The 17,636-nt window shown below is 39.7% G+C and overlaps 1 protein-coding gene across 3 annotated transcripts in view; it reads left to right on the top strand.

Annotated features, from left to right (window-relative positions):
* Positions 1 to 17,636, top strand: part of AVL9 (AVL9 cell migration associated) — an 86,052-nt gene that overhangs the window by 40,565 nt on the left and 27,851 nt on the right. For 2 of the 3 annotated variants that reach the window (XR_011074700.1, XR_011074701.1), the window contains exons 11-16: positions 3,704 to 3,838; positions 5,454 to 5,673; positions 7,937 to 8,054; positions 10,341 to 10,394; positions 10,893 to 10,981; positions 13,345 to 13,675. Coding sequence is in view for 1 of the 3 variants with exons in the window: in XM_068549265.1 (XP_068405366.1) it covers positions 3,704 to 3,838; positions 5,454 to 5,673; positions 7,937 to 8,054; positions 10,341 to 10,394; positions 10,893 to 10,981; positions 13,345 to 13,460 (732 nt within the window). In the remaining 2 variants the exon portion in view is untranslated. Of the gene's footprint in view, positions 1 to 3,703; positions 3,839 to 5,453; positions 5,674 to 7,936; positions 8,055 to 10,340; positions 10,395 to 10,892; positions 10,982 to 13,344; positions 15,420 to 17,636 lie in introns of those variants that run through there. The other variant, XM_068549265.1, reaches the window with a different exon arrangement.

Genomic DNA, 17,636 nt, shown 5'->3' on the forward strand with positions numbered 1-17,636 from the left:
AACGCTCGATAAAATTTTGGAGAGAACTGACATCCCTGCAGTATGGAGGCTTCCAGTTCATGAACATGCTTATCATCCCTGAACAGAGGAGAGATGAGAATATGGCAGTTGGTCCTGATGGCATTGTAGCCCTTCCCAAGTCGCAGTGGAGAAGGCAGTATGCTTTTGCAGCTCTCTAGCAGATTAGCTCACAACAGGTTTGCCAGGTTTACCAAGCTGAGGTGTGTTTTTTGATGTTATTTGTTTTTTAGTTTTAATTGTGGTTTAAAAAAAAACAACATAAGATTTATCTTTACCATTTTTTTAAGATTTATTTTTATTTTTTAATTTATTTTTGGCTGCGTTGGGTCTTTGTTGCTGTGCGCAGGCTTTCTTTAGTTGCGGCGAGCGGGGGCTACTCTTCATTGTGGTGCGTGGGCTTCGCATTGCAGTGGCTTCTCTTGTTGTGGAGCACGGGCTCTAGGGACACGGGCTTCAGTAGTTGTGGCACGTGGGCTCAGTAGTTGTGGCTCACAGGCTCTAGAGCTCAGGCTTTAGTAGTTGTGGTACACAGGCTTAGTTGCTTTGCGGCATGTGGGATCTTCCCAGACCAGGGCTCGAACCCGTGTCCCCTGCATTGGCCGGCGGATTCTTAACCACTGTGCCACGAGGGAAGCCCCATCTCTACCATTTTTAAGTGCACAATTCAGTGGTGTTAAGTGTATTCTCATGGTTGTACTACAGATGTCCAGAACTTTCTCATCTTGCAAAACTGAAACTCTATAACCTTTAAACCACAACTCCCCATTCTGCCCTCACCCCAGCCCTTGGCACCCATCATTGTTTCCATGAACTTGACTACTTTAAAATACCTTACATAAGTGGAATCATAATACAGCATTTATCTTTTTGTGACTGTCCTGTTTCAGTTAACATAATGTCCTCAAGGTTCATCCATGTTGTAGCATATGATAGGATTTCCTTCCTTCTCAAGGCTGAATAATATTCCGTTGTACGTATATACCACATTTTCTTTATCCATTTATCCATCGATGGACATATGGGTTGCTTCTACATCTTGGCTGTTTTGAGTAGTGTGGCTGTGAACATAGGTGTGCAAATATCTCTTCAATTTTCTTTTTTTTTTTTTAAACCATTATATATTGCAGCTCCAAATGTGGAAGTTAAAGCATCCTAGAAAAGTGGAAAGCCATGGTGAGTTTGGGTGTAGAGGCTACTCTATGTGAAAGTACCCAGGCTCTTGCTGCCACCAGACACTGAAGACCTTTAAAAGATTTAGGCTAAATTGACCATCGTTAAAAGTAATGATGGCAAAATTTTAAGGCCATTTGGATCTACTCTTTAAAATAACTTTATAAATATGTAATACTTTCACATGGTTCAATATTCAAAAGGTTCCAAAGCATCTATAATAAAAAGTCTCTCTCATTCCATCCCCTGCTATTCAGTTGCTCTCCCCAGTGGCAACCAACCTTATCTATGTCTTTTTTTTTTTTTTAAGCAAAATATTCCTTGGAAATGAACTTCATCACTCGCTGCAGTGTGTTCCATCATATAGAAGAACATTTATTCATTGCCCTGTTCATGAATAGTTAGGGTTCCTGTCTTTTGCAATGATAAGCAATGCTGCAATAAATAACTTTTTACAAATCTCACACATGAACGGGTGTATCTGTAGGATAAATCAGGAGAAGTAAAATGCTGGGTCAAAGACTATATATATGTATAATATTTTAGGGAATATTTTTTTCATTTTTTAAAAAAGCTTTGAACTATTGATTTTTTTTAAAAAACACATTCTTAGTTTTCATGCTGTTATAGACTTAGCCAAGAATTCCGCTGTTGACAGTAGACTTTTCTTCTCTAACAGAATCAATTATGAAATGCAATACTATGAGCAATTAAATCAATCTTTGTAAAAATTGGCAGTTCTGAGAGTGCCTTTATCAGAAGGATTCTCAGGCCTAGTTGGGGGAGTAGGGTATTCTGGGGTCCATATCAAGTTTGAAAGAGCATTCAATACTGTAGTATTTATGTTTAGAAACAGGTAGTTGGGGAGCAGGGAGCCTGTTGTTTTTAATACATAGCACACAAAGTAAAGCATGACCTGTGAGCCTTGCACCAGCTGTTTGAGTGATTTGGCATAAGGACCAGGGGTCCTTTCCACCTTTAGTCACAAGAGGGTGTGGGTTGAGAAGCACTATATACTGAATATGTCTAATGCATAGACATAGATTTATTTTTGCTGCTTCTATTAGTTGGCATATTATAGAGCAGAGGAAGACACTGTCAAGAAGAAGAATAAAACCAGGTTTCTAGACATATATTCCAACTTTTGGAAGTCTTCTCTCATGTTAAGTATATAACAACCAGCTGTGAGGTACAAGGCAGATGGTAGATGCACGGAAGGACATGCAGTAGCAGAAGGGGTGTCTCCTGCCCTCCCAGAAATTCGTCTCGTGAGGGAAACAAGACACTATCCAGATAACTATAGTCAGTGTTTCTTAAAAAAAGGTGAGAGTAAAAAATAAATGAATAAAACTGTCATCAAACTTGATTGAAACAAATTCAGGCTTTCAGCAAGTCCTCCCTCCTGCCTTCACATGCAAATTGTGCCACTAGTTGGAAATCTGTCTTGATACAGAATCTTTCAGCAGAAATTCCATTTCCTCCTTCAGTGCATCACTCCAGTGCTAACACCTTTATTTTCAGGATATAGGCTGCTTTCTGTACACTTAACTCCCTGCTGTGGCTTGGTGGTTAAAGTATAATTTTCAGGGCAATGGTATTTTCAAATGCAATTCAAATGGAAATTGATTAAATACACTACTGCCACTGTCATTTGTGCTTTAAACATTTAGTAGCAAGTGTCTTAAAATACTGTTGCATAATTTTAAACAATAGGACAATAAAATAATTGCTATGCAGTGTTTGCTATTCTTATAATAGTACTTTGCTGGTTATGTGCAAATGCATGTGTTTTAAAATTTTACTGGAAGAACAAACAGCTTTCTACTAAACAACATACTTTTTTTTTTTTTTTAAGTATTTATTTATTTATTTATGGCTGTGTTGGGTCTTCGTTTCTGTGCGAGGGCTTTCTCTAGTTGCGGCAAGCGGGGGCCACTCTTCATCGCGGTGCGCGGGCCTCTCACTGTCGCGGCCTCTCTTGTTGCAGAGCACAGGCTCCAGACGCGCAGGCTCAGTAGTAGTGGCTCACGGGCCCAGCTGCTCCGCGGCACATGGGATCTTCCCAGACCAGGGCTCGAACCCGTGTCCCCTGCATTGGCAGGCAGATTCTCAGCCACTGCGCCACCAGGGAAGCCCCAACATACTTTTTAATGGGCTTACTACTTCATTTCCTAAATGAAAAAGAATTCGGTTCGTTAGTTACAGTGGAGGCTTTTAAGTTGAGCTGAGGAACAAGTGGTCAAGTGAGACAACCTTCATGGTAGACCACTTTGCCAAGATTGACCATTCATGGAGACGCTTAGCAATTAACTGGCCTTAATACAGTCAGGACCTATGGTTGTTATTATTGGAATATTATTGTATTGAGTCAAAGATCAGCTGTGTTAGGAATGGTGTGGGGTTGGGGAAAGATGGGGAGTTTTTTTTCCTGCTATTCGCTCTCTAGGCTTGAGGAGAGACGTGGCCGTTCCTTTACTTTTCTAATATTTTCTGTTACTCTTGTAATTCATAGGGGTACCTGTGTTTGCCTTATATGGCATTGCAGCAGCATCATCTTCTCTCTGATGTCACCATTCGAGGATTTGTTGCTGGAGCTACTAACATCCTTTTTCGACAACAGAAACACCTCAGTGATGCCATTGTGGAAGTAGGTTTACATATGAGTGTGGGTCCTTGACACCGCTGGTCTGTTTTCCTTCTTTCTTTTTTTTTTTTTTTTTAACATCTTTATTGGAGTATAATTGCTCCACGATGGTGTGTTAGTTTCTGCTGTACAACAAAGTGAATCAGCTATATATATACATATATCCCCATATCTCCTCCCTCTGGCGTCTCCCTCCCTCCCACCCTCCCTATCCCACCCCTCTAGGTGGTCACAAAGCACCGAGCTGATCTCCCTGTGCTCTGCAACTGCTTCTCGCTAGCTATCTATTTTGCATTTGGTATAAGTCCATGCCACTCTCTCACTTCGTCCCAGCTTACCCTTCCCCCTCCCCATGTCCTCAAGTCCATTCTCTACGTCTGTGTCTTTATTCCTGTCCTGCCCCTAGGTTCTTCAGAATCTTTTTTTTTTTTTCTTTAGATTCCATATAAATGTGTTAGCATATGGTATTTGTTTTTCTCTTTCTGATTCTTTCTTTCTTAATTGGAATTTGGGGCATAGTAATAATACTAATCGTGGTAATAATTGCTTCCTTTGCCAGGCATCCTGAGCGCCTTAGGTGTATGAACTGGTCTGGTTTTCATAACAGCCTTTGAAATAGGCATTGTTACTGTCTGTATTACACCTGCAGAAGCTAAGGAACAGAGAGATCAGACAGCTACTAACTGGATGAGCCAGGATTCCTACCTAGGCAATCTGGTCCTACTACAGTCTCACAATTAAAATGTGTTTATCGTATAAATATTTTAAATACTTCTAGCTTGTTTAATATGCCCCGCTATCAAAAGGAAGGAACTAGAGATAAATATTTGACATCTTATTAATATATAAGAAATTTAAATAATTTGTTCAATTTTACAATTAATTTTTACAAATGTGTGAGGGTGATTTCGGCCACCCTAAGGTTTTTGTAGTTTCTAACAGAAAGTACCAGAATGTGCTTCCTGGGAAAACGTTTAATAATACAATAAATGAAAAATCTGGGATTCAAAGCTATATGTATCCCAATTTTGAGGGAGAAAAATACATATACTTTCCAAGGCAGGAGGATACAGATGGGAGGACCACAGAGTTTTCTCAGCATTATTGGTTACATTCTAGCTCTGAAGTTGGTTGGCAAGTTCATGGGTATTTGTTTTATTATTATACTTTAAAACTAACCTGTAAGTTACATATATTTCTTTCTGTATCAAGTATTACATAATAAAAATATTCCAAAGTATCTGTGCAATCAAAGGAAAAATTTTTTAGGAATTATATTTAATTGTATTCATTTCTGTTTGTATGATAAAGGTGATTTTAACTATACATTTCTATATTTTCCAAAATATTTAGTCAACATGAATTACTTTTATAATTCAAGATTAAATATTTATGCATATATTTTCTAAGAACAGAAAATGAGCATTTTTAAAATAGTGAAAGAAAAAAAAAAACTTCAGTGTAAAAAACCTGTCTCTTTCTTAGGCTCACCTTTTGAGAATGCTGTTATTCCTATTTTTTATTTCCAGCTCCAACTCCCCAGTAGTTACTCTTTAAAGTGTGGCATGGATATCTGCGTGAATGCCCAGACTCTGACTTATACCTGGGTACCCTCTAGGTAGAAGAAGCTCTGATCCAGATCCATGATCCAGAACTCAGGAAGCTGCTTAACCCAACCACTGCAGACCTAAGGTTCTCAGATTACCTAGTGAGGCATGTGACCGAGAACCGGGATGATGTCTTCCTGGATGGCACGGGCTGGGAGGGAGGCGACGAATGGATTCGAGCCCAGTTTGCGGTCTACATCCATGCACTGCTGGCCGCCACACTGCAGTTAGGTAAGGAGCTCACAGCCTCTTTCTCATTTTGTAACTCTTACGATGTTTTGAATTGCATAAGAAACAAGTTTATGAAAAATTACCTGTCACTCCCTTATACAGACTTAACTACTCTTTGCATTTTGAGTACTTTATATCCTTCTAGACCTTTTTCTAAGCCTGTGTTTTGGATTTTAGTTTTGTTGGTATTTGTGGTAGTCCTTTTACAAACATGGATCCCATTTTTCATGTTTTTTATAACTTAGTTTTTCTTTATAATAGAAACATAAACGTATTATCAAGAGAGTAAGTGCAGATCTTCATCACTTTTTACATGGCCCCTTAGTATTCCACCATATGGAAGGATATATCAGTATTTGAGTGCTATTTATAAACACTGCTTACATGTTAAGATATATAATGGGTGAAAAGAGAAATATAAAAAATAAAAATCATTGAAGATCACATTCTGAGTGATTAGACCTTCAAATTTATCCCCCATTCTGAGAAATTTTATCCCTATTAAGTGGTTAAAATGGAACAGGCAAACATAGAAGCACTCCTGAGTTAAAATTATCTCATTCCCCATAGAAAAGAATATATACAAGGAGAAAATGAAGCTCTGCAATGAGCTCTCACACCGTGGACACCTACCACCCTGGACACTTAGCATATATTCAGTAGCTTTAGTGGTGGTGGTGTTAAAAGAGTATAGAGCTTTTGTTTTTCCTTCTTTTCAGTTACCCAACTATTTTGCAGTTGCTTTTTAAAAAAATGTAGTGGAATCCACATAACCTAAAATTTACCGTCGTAACCATTTATGAGTGTATCATTCCACAGTGACATTAAGTACCTTCACATTGTTGTGTTAGTATTTTTAAATCAACCTCACCACTGCCACCTTCCAGGATAGTTCTTCACATAGTATATATAGTTTTAAACCTAGGCTTCGGGTATGTTCTTCATTCGTTAGGAAAGCTAACAGAGCGACTCCTTATTTGCTAATGGGACTTTTTTTTTTTAATGTCTGTCTCTTCTATAGTTGTAGCAGCTGAGACCCCAAAATTAAATCCTCTAACCCAGAATCATTCAGTTTATCTAGTAAGAAAACCCAAGTCTCCACCAGCCATGTAGCTTCCTGAGTAATTAATTTACTTCTTAAAAATATTTGCCCCGGTAGCTGTGAGCACTGAATAATACATAGTAGCTAACTTTTGGGGGGAACGTGTAACATACGCAGCACCCCCTTTTTTGAGCACTTAACATCTGCTAACTCATTTCATCTTCCCAGCAATCCTAGAGGTAGATACTGTGTCATCCTCATTTTACAGACGAGAAGGTGAGGCATAGAGAGGTTAAATAGCTTGCTCTTCCACCTGGTAAGAGGCTGAGCTGGGACTTCAGCCCAAGAAGTCTGGCTCAGGCCCAAGCTCTTAACGGAAATTCAGTCCAGTGAGCTGTTTGAGGAGTAAGTTCTTAAAAGAACTTCCTTATGCTGCATACAGAACCGTGTTAGTCCTTCTCTTCCTCTCCCAGCAAAAAAAGTCACGTTTCACCCTCAAAGCAAGCAACTTGAAGTTAACATAGGAAGCAATAGCCATTTGAATCAGTCCTCGAAACCTTTTCTATTCTTCCAAGTAGAAGAAACGCTCTGCATTGAAGCTTCCCCTCGATGGTGATAAAGCCAAAAAGTTTTAAGCATTAAATATATGAGAATCCCCTTGTTATTTTAAGTATTTTGACTGCGAAATGTATGGAAACTCAAGAGTAAGTTTCACTGAATAGTGAGGCAAAGAAAAGTAAATAGTGTCTAAAAAGAACCAATTAATGTATTCTTTCTAGTTGCCTTTCTTAGCAAAATGGCATTTGTGAAAAGATGAAAAGATACCCTAATTGCCTGCTCCACGTGTATACATCAGTATGTTTAACCCACTGTCGAGCCTATAGATTTTAATAAATAATACGATGCCTCCTTACCTTGGTAAGGAGAACTTGGAAATATTTTGGAGTTTTAAGGAACCTTAGAAAATATTTGGCTCAACCCCCTTATTTTCTAGTAAGAAAAATGAAATTGTAAGTGAGTAAGTGACTTACCAAAGGCCACATCGCTTCTTAACAGGATTTCTGGAATTAGACCCAAGATTCCTGACATCTGGTAGGCTGTCTCCCCAAGAAAGCAGGGGGACAGGGAGGCTAAAGCCATTTCTTTACTGGTTTAGGTTATTAATCTTTACATCCCTGACTGGCTACAGTCCAGCTCAACTTTCAAATATTTACTTGACAGATAATGAAAAGATCTTATCAGACTACGGGACGACCTTTGTTACAGCATGGAAGAACACTCACAACTACAGGGTCTGGAACAGCAACAAGCATCCAGCGCTTGCAGAAATAAATCCGAAGTAAGCACATCCTCTGAAGGTTGATAGAGGTGGTTCACTTAGTAAGTGTGGCCCAACATAAAGAAAATCGTATCTTAACTCTGATGATATTGTGAATATCTTCAAGAATCTCCCTGAGTAGATTTTTATAAAAAGGCTCCCAAGTACAGAGAAGCAGCTGAAAACTGCTTCCCTATTCACACTTCTTACCCACAAAGCACAAGGCATTTTGGAAGCACTAACATTTCTCCCAGCTTCCAGCGTGATTTGGAGACGAAGTCCTGGCCTGTGAGGGTGCTGCTACCTCATGGTTCTTCCCTCCCTTTCCCTGGATCTGTGCCTCAGCAGAATGGTCAAGCGAGACAGAAGGCTTGAGGGAAATAGCACTGGTTAAAACTGAGAGGTTATTTTAAAATATGAAGTGTGAACAAGTAAAGTTAATATTTGAACTCCTAGATTTGCAGTCAAATCTGATGCAGTTTCCACGTCAGATTCTAAGATCCAACAAAATTTAATACCTGTCACAGTGTCGACTGCTGGGCAAAGACTTTATCCCGTGTAAAAGACATTTAAACATGCTGGGGAGTGGGGCCATTAAGAAATAATACTGTGTGAATGGCAGAGTAGTGTCTAAGGAGATCAGTTAATATAATGCGTACATCTTGGGAACTTCTTTTCTAAGTTAAAAAATTTAATTTTTTATTTACAATACAAGCATACGCTGAACGTTTGTTTTCATTCGTATTTTAAACTTTACTTCTCCGTGAGAATCTGACAAAAATCAACTTAGTATTGATTACCATATTATTTGGGAACTAGGGTAAACTTAGCTCAACTGGGGGATGTGATTTAAGTGGTGCTACAAACACAAAAACCAGGAATTATGTCATAGTAACTTGCAGAAGCATCTGTAAGGAAGCAGGGTGTGGGAGAACATGTCTGCCAATACTTTGTACCTATCAAGAACAATGAGTAGGTTCGGGACCGATTTGGGGGAATTTAATCCTCATACTGGGCTGTAGCAGAAACCTATGTTGCCATTTGGGTGTGGTAAAAACATAGAGAATTAAAAGGCACAAGCGTTTTAGTGGTATTAAACGAAAGGACTAAGAGTTCAGAGTTTTCTCCCTCACTAACCACAAGGTCTGTGTTCTAAAGAGTAATGAGGGGAAACAGATGTGAGTTTGTTTGCCTGGCGGCGCTCCTTGTGACAGTGCTGGGGGAGTGACCGTTCACAGTTTGGTCTCTCCCCGGTACTCTGACCTTTAGCCTGGTCAGATCTTTACTCAGCCCCTGCGTCTGCTGTAGTGCCTTTAACTTGAAGCAGCTCGACAGACTGTGTTGCAGGTCCATGTGAGGATTAGCTGGAATGCGTTTTAAAGGAATGTAAAAACAATACTTTTAAAAATATGTAAATAAATGGCGGTTACTTAGATTGAGGAGAAAGCTGAAGAAAAGGACCAGAAAAAAAAAAGGTAGGGAAATTATGCAGATATGACCATCAGCAGATTTTCAATATTTTCACCAAATTCAAAACAAGAAATGATAGTCTTCAGCTGTCACCAGTGGGTATAATTTAGAAATATTCAAAACTAAATGTAAGGTTTGAGATCTATGAAACCCTTTCTTCAACTCCTAAAGATCGGAGAAGGCAGTCCTCTGACTTCCCTTAAAAGCAGCAGGCATGTTTCATCCTTTAAGCACAGCGTTTGCAGGAATAGAAAATGATGAACTAATCTCTCTATTCTTTCCAACCGGTCATTCAGAAATCCAGAAAAAGAGGGGTTGTTAACATATGCTTAATATGGCCAATATATCAATTTGTTGTCATTTGAAAAGCCATAAATAGCATTTTGATATTTCAATAAGTGGCTACAAATTTCACTAGGGTCACTTTCTTTGTTAGACATTGACAGAGAGACCCCTGTGTATGAGATAAGAATTTGAATATTTATTGACGCCTTGTTTAATAGTGTATAAAGTTGATCAGATTGCCTGATTTTAAAATGTCGGTGCTTGGGCCCCACCCCAGACCAGGTAAATCAGAACATTAGGGCAGCACTAACACAAACCATCCCCACCCAAGAAAAAAAGCACACCTATTTTACAAGCAAGGACATAAGCTCAGAGGGACTTACATAACTAAGTGGAGAGCTGTGATCAAAGCCCTGTTTCCTATATCGCATTTGGAGCACCGCCACCCAGCTGAGTCACCCCTGTGAGGTTTCCTGATTCTTCCGTGTGATAACTGTGTTGCAGCTTTATTGGTGAAATACGCATAGTCTAAACTCAAACTTTGTTTTACAGCCATCCTTTCCAAGGCCAGTATTCAGTGTCAGACATGAAGTTAAGATTCTCACAGTGAGTATTTAGGGAAAATACTAGGAACATTCTTACGTCTGAATTTATGCCATGTGTTTCATTGCTAATTGGGAATTGTTTTTCTCTACTTCACAGACTTGTGCTTCAAATAGTAACCAAATATGTGCATAACATTCTCTAGCTCAGCAGTGTGTATGTTTCAAAGTGAAAACACTGCTGTTTCATGGAGAATGGTGTGAACTAATAGCCGGATTTGCCATTTTTATTCTGGTGAAGTTACTTCAGCATATTGTGACTCTAGGGAGAGTTAAGCATACATCCTTATGCCCTTACCACTTTTTGGCTCATCTGCATATTCTTTTAGTGTTTTCTGAAAATTCACATGCTTAAAATGTTAGTAAATTAATTGATGCATAACAAATAATGAATTATTTAGCTTCTTTCCTCAGTACTGATTTGAGGGGTGGTTATGGAGTGGTGAATGTATACCTGAGGGATTTTTTAATATTGTACTTAACATTTCTCTCCTTTACTCAGTTCTGTTCAAAACAGTGAACGTGGCAAAAAACTTGGAAACGTCATGGTCACAACGAGTCGGAATGTTGTGCAAACAGGAAAAGCTGTTGGTAAGGATGTCTTAGGCAGGAACAGATTGGAATCATAACACATCTCTTCTCTATGCTCAATATGTCATTGATAAAAACATAAAGTTGTAGAGATCTGTGTATAACATAATAATGCAAGATGGTCAAATACAGAAGTTTTTGTTTTAAATTTTGGTCTTATTCATTAAAACAATTCTTGTGGCACTAGATAATGTCAAACCAAGTTAAGAAATATTGTCCTATCTGTTCTGTTACCAGGATTCAATCTTCTCTGGAGTTTTCCCTCCATTCCCTGAGCTGCCCACAGTTCTTTTTTTTTTTTTTTTTTTTTTTTTTTTTTTTTTAATTTATTTATTTATTTATTTTTGGCTGCGCACGGGCTTTCTCTAGCTGCGGCCAGCAGGGGCTACTCTTCGTTGCAGTGCACGGGCTTCTCATTGCGGTGGCTTCTTGTTGTGGAGCACGGGCTCTAGAGCGCACACTCAGTAGCTGTGGCTCTTGGGCTCTAGGTGCGCGGGCTCAGTAATTGTGGCTCCTGGGCTCTAGAGTGCAGGCTCAGTAGTTGTGGCACACAGGCTTAGTTGCTCCGCGGCATGTGGGATCTTCCCCAGACCAGGGCTCGAACCCGTGTCCCCTGCATTGGCAGGCGGATTCCCAACCACTGTGCCACCAGGGAAGTCCCAGCCCACAGTTCTTTATAAATAGTAGAGAGCCATAATAATAAAGTAGGCATTAGGAGCTGCCGTCTTTTAAGGTAGTATCACACAATAAAGAAGATCAGTGAAAGCAACAGTTGTTTTTATGAAAAAATCAACAACATTAGTGAAACCTTTTAGACTAATAAAGAGAAAAAGAAGATACAAATTACCAGTATTGGGCATGAAAGAGGGGACACCACTATAGATCTTACAGAAATTAAAAGGATAATAATATTGTGAATAATTTTATGTCAATTTTTCAACAACTTAGGTAAAATCTACAATTTCCTTGAAAAACTCAAATCGCCAAAACCAATGCAATAAAGAAATAGAAAATCTGAATAGCCCTATATCTATTAAATAAGTTGAATTAAAATTTAAAAGCTTGCCACAGGTTTTAAATATAATCTAAGCACAGATGACTTCACTTATGAATTTTATCAAACATTTAAGGAATAATGCTATTGTTATACCAACTCTTTCAGAAAGTAATGGTTGAGGTAATACTCCCCAGCTCATTTACTGAGCCTAGTATTACCCTGATACCAAAGCCAGACAAATGGTAGCATGCTGTTGTGCACACCCTTCTGTACCTTTTTTCACTTAAAATATTTTGAAGATTATTCCATATCCTTTCTAAAGAAACTTCTTGTTCCCTCTTTTCTATATTTTTAGCTTTTTATTTTTATATTATTTCAAACTTAAATTGTGCAACAGTGTATTGTACAAGGAACTCCCAGTTATCTCAGATTCACTGATTATTTACATTTGGCTACGTTTGCTTTGTCATATCAGTATTGAAAATAGGACCCGTCTCCTTTCTTAGCTCCTGAGAGAGCCTGGCTAACCCTTACTGAACACGACTCAAAAGCCCCAGAACTAAGTGATCTCTATGCAGGGGTCCTCGTAGCTCTAACGTCCTGTATATCCAGAGATAGACAGGGTGAGAGAACTACTCCACACACTCGTCTTAGAAGAGAAACACAAGGCACATAGCCCCATCACTATGGAAAAGTAGGAAAATTCTACATCATAGTTATATGATGTCAGTTGTTAGTTAATTTTTAGTGATGCTGCTGATATTTAAATTCTAAGGCCTATTCTCTTCTTCCACGCTCCCTTCTTCAAGAATAGTGAATATGTATGATTCAGCTTAAATAATTTCACTTTAACACCAGCTTTTGAGATAACGCTCTTAAAAACAGAACAGACCTCAGGCAGATAGAGCTCTGTGTGTCTTCATTTGATGCAACATCGTTTTAGATGACAAAAACAAATTTCCCTAAGCAGCCTAACAATTCTTCCCTGCAGGTGGTTTTTAGTTATCAACTTGGATTTAGGGTACAGAGAGCTCATAGGACTCTTTCAGCTCTCCAAGTCATTCTGCTGCACAGCCAGTGCCGAGAACCACTGGCCTGGCACAGTGGGTATTAAGGAAAGAGTTTGCTCAAGATTTTCAAAATGCTTAGGAGAGCAGGGTCTTACACCCGGGCATTATCCAAGTTCCTCTTAGACATTCCCATGGTAAGGGATTATTTTGAAACTAGAAGTGTAAATGGTATTTTAGTAACTATTAGCATGTCGGTTGCAGTTAATTAACATTTATTAATTAACATTGGTTTTTCAGTGTCTCTTAACAAAAGTGAAGACATTTTTCCTTTTGTTTTTCCCCTTCTTCCCATTCAGGCCAGTCAGTTGGAGGAGCTTTTTCCAGTGCAAAGACAGCCATGTCTTCATGGCTTTCTACTTTCACCAGTTCCACTCCACAGAGTCTCACTGAGCTGCCTGACGGGAAACCCTGAGCGGAGCAAGCCACCCAGAAGCTGCTGTCGCTTTCTTAGGTTTAAGCGTCCCCTGTCTGTCTGCTGCTCCCAGACTGTTCCTCTTCACCGACCACAGGTCCACAGCAGGGACCGATAGGTCGAACTGTTTACATGGACGGTTGCCCTCTGTGTAAATGAATGTCACGGGATGCTGAAAAGACGAAACCGCAACCGTAGCAGGGACGGCTTCCCAGGTTGGGGTTTAAATTGACTACTTTTATTTCAGTCTGAGCCTGATTAAAACACAGTGAACGTTCTAATGAATTTTGAGTTCTGATATTATAGATTTGTTTACTTTAGAAAAGTTTTTACTTGGTGTAGATTGTTCTGTCATTGCTGTTTGAATATCCAGATGGATATTCATATGTGCTAAGATTAAGTTATATTACTATTTTAATTTCTCTAAAATGGGCCCTAAAATGTGCTTACATTTAACAGTGAGGGGCCCTATAATCCAGCCCTTCATTATTATCTTGCTGAGTTATATGAGGATTTTTTTGTTTGTTGGTTTTCTACCCACAAAACACATTTATCACTTCACTTCCTCCTAGAAACCGTGGAAGTCTGAGGTGGTAGTTCTGAGGATGGAGTGTTTTGTGCTTTTAATTTATTAATTCCCAATCCTAAGCACTTGCTTTGAGGTATCAAGGAGTGTCACTGTGCTTTCTTCCTTTTCCTAATTGTTCAAGTAGATGTGCAAAGAAATAGCATGGTGACGGTTATAGCGGTGTTCAAGCAGTTTAACTGAGTGTGTATTTAGGGCAAGACTTTTAAAGATCTAGGTGTTAGTTCTATTGACTGTAGTAATGTTGCAATCTTTACATGCATTTTTTAACCCAGAGTTTGTGCCTTCTATTTCTTCTTTTGAACAGTTTTCCATTGGGTGTTTACAGACTTACAGGTTTTTTCTTTGTCTTAATCTTCATAAAGCTTTTCAGGGCGCTTGGCCTTCCTACTTCCCTGATAGAAAATCCTCATGTAATCAATCTCTACCCCCTTCCAAAAGTATTTATGAAAGAAAAGCAAGATGATCTGTAAATATTAAATAGAAATCTCATCTTGGCTCACATTTAGAAAAGCAAGAGAAGAAAACTACAGCCATGACATCAGTCATGTTTCATGAAGGACACCTGGGTTCATTTTAGACACAGGTGTGCTCACTACTGAAGATTTTTACACAACTAGACCTCATGTGGCTGCCAGGCTCAGCTCTCATTTGCTTTTCAAGGGGACTTTGGATGGGTGTTCTCAGGGAGTACTTACAGGCGACAGACTGCTTTTTCAGTAACAAAGGATACTTGGAAAATACATCGTGAGTATAATCTACATTTGATATGAAGAGTATAGAGAAAATCGGGGACCTAATTAGGGAGGACACTTGATTATATTTGATTTATCCTTTAAGAAACGTTTGTGTAAGAAGCACTACTAGGGCATGTGAAATGAAACATAGGGACATAATCTAAATATCCCTAAATTTTCCAATTTGTGTTTTAACACAGGTCCTGCACACCTAAAAGCGTACTTCCCTTTGAGTATAATAACTCAAGGTAAAGGGCTTATTGTGAGAACTCTATTAATTCCACTTCTGCTAGGAAAGTTAGCTTTCTCAGGAAATACTATTTGAAGAGAAGAAAGTAGTACCAAGCAAAACTTTAAAAGGTACTTTAAAGTTGCACTGAGACTAACATCTTATTGTTTGGTGAGACCGCATTGTTGGGTAGAGTGTGATAGTGCATCGGTGCGCAGTTGCTACTCTCGACTGCGGGGCTGTTCACGGCGCTAAAAGTGCTGTGAGGGGTCAGCCAGCACGCTGCTGGTTCCTCCTTTTGTTTGTATGGCTTGTATGATTGGGGTGAATTCTCATCTCTCACTATTCAAAGAAGTCCAATCCACTTTGGAATCACACTGAAATAAAACAAGTTCCATAAAATTTAACTTTGCTTTAGTATCACTCCCTATTTTATATACACCTTAATGGAACTTTCTATTCATGTTTCTGGTTAAGAGTTCAACTCTTATTTAACAGTGGTCATTTTTAACTGGCTTTCAACATAAAGTGAGTATTTCAGAAGATAGAACTTTTGTCATAGAAACGGTCAAAAGACCATAACTCTATTTCCTTCAGGTTCTAGAAGGTATGGGCGTCTTCAGGGAGTGCAGGCTATTGGACTGTTGGTGGGGGGCCCTGGGGCAGCCAGCACAGTTGCAGGCAGGAAGCCTGGCCCCTGGTCCCGGGAGCCTACGTGCTTCAAGTTTGGGTTCCGGGCTCCAGCCCAGCATCCAGCCCGGAAGCAGTAGCCTCCTGCAGCCACTGGCTCTGTGAGCAATAGGAGCCAACACTGGTGTGGCTGTCTTCGGACAAGTCCCTGGAAAAGGTGTGTGCTTTGCTTGGCCACAGTGTTTTTGCCTGAGAACTGAGTGCGTTTACATAGGCCCGAGGGAGCTAGGGTCAGCCAGGCTTTTTCAGAGTGTGCCAGGCAACACAGACTGCATCCATAGCTTGGTGGAGACCTCGCTGCTGCCAGGTGACTTAAAAAAAAGTGTTTGGAAAAAGTCCCTGGTGTGCTTTAATTCCTACTAGGCACTGTAATGACGTTGACATAGGTAAAGGAAAGAGGGTTGAGCTGGCCCAAGTGTCCTGAGTTAAGTGAATAGGAAAAGTTGCCTGTCACAGTATGGCTTAGGGTTATTTTGCATCTGCATTTGGCTCACATAGCCAGTATGAATAGTCTATCCCCAAATCTGTTAGTGATTTACTAGCCCCCAGGCCCTAAAATACAGTTCTCTTCTACTTTTTGCTTTAAGAAACACAGCAGCTATATCTTTGGGCAGCAAACCAGAGCATATGACGTGATTTCCTCAACCTTATCTTGCTTTCCAAGTCCTATATTAAGCATTGTTTTTTTTTTTTTAGAATAATTTACTTAGAAAGGCAAGGAGAAAACAAATTAGGAAGGGATAGGTGAGAAGTTGCAAAGCCGAGAGACAAGGTCCTTTAAAATCTGAATGAAAGTACTTTGAGAGCAGTATTTTTTTTTTCTTTTGGTATAAATTTATTTATTTTTGGCTGTGTTGGGTCTTTGTAGCTGCGCGCAGGCTTTCTCTAGTTGCGGCGTGCAGGGGCTACTCTTCATTGCGGTGCGCGGGCTTCTCATTGTGGTGGCTTCTCTTGTTGTGGAGCATGGGCTCTAGGAGCACGGGCTTCAGTAGTTGTGGCATGTGGGCTGAGTAGTTGCGGCTCGCAGGCTGTAGAGCGCAGGCTCAGTAGTTGTGGCGCACGGGCTTAGTTGCTCTGCGGCATGTGGGATCTTCCCGGACCAGGGCTCAAACCCATGTCCCCTGCATTGGCAGGCTGATTCTTAACCACTGTGCCACCAGGGAAGCCCGAGAGCAGTATTTAATATGCTAAAGGTTATAAGAATTCTTTTATGGAGAACTTAAATTTTTCATCTGCTAGTTACAAGTTTTAAAACGAGGCTTTAACTTTATCTCCCTGGCAGGCAGTTTTTGTTTTTAATTTGTTTTGTGGAAGTTAGAGCCAGTGGTCCTTTTTCCTGAGGCCTGGTGATGAGTTTAGGAGCGCACAGCCCTGTGAGGGGCCAGTGGACTTATCCTGAACCCCTTGAACTTTTATCTGCTTCAGCAGTTTGGGAAAGTAGCCTGTTAGGCTGGTAGCCGGTAAGTGTTGCCTGTTATTTTATCAGGGAGTTGGTTGGGACTCTTGAGGTGGCATTGACATTTGCATGCTCTGATTGTTTGACCAGAGGTGGCACAGCATTCATGGGCTTTCCACCCAGTTCTGTGGTAGCCTCTAAACACGATAGAGAACGCAACCCTAGTTTCTAGAAGATGATTGTCATTCCGTGTAGCTCAGCGTGCCACTATGAGTTTTTTCATTCCAAGTCTTTGGACTTCATAACATTGGAATTGTTTTTTCATCATTTCCAACATTCCATAAATATTTGTCAAGGACAAAGAAAAGGAATGTGGATCTTTATTCTTCTCATATAAATAACTTTGTACACATGACTTCCTGCTTTCATATGAAGGAGAAGAAACTAGCTCCCTTGTATGGCAGCTCCAAGACTAAAAGATTGTTGCACGTATAAGGGGTTGAATATATTTTGTAAAACGCTAATGCATTTGTATTTC

Source organism: Eschrichtius robustus, chromosome 8 (genome assembly GCF_028021215.1).
Source record: "Eschrichtius robustus isolate mEscRob2 chromosome 8, mEscRob2.pri, whole genome shotgun sequence".
Lineage (NCBI taxonomy): Eukaryota > Metazoa > Chordata > Mammalia > Artiodactyla > Eschrichtiidae > Eschrichtius > Eschrichtius robustus.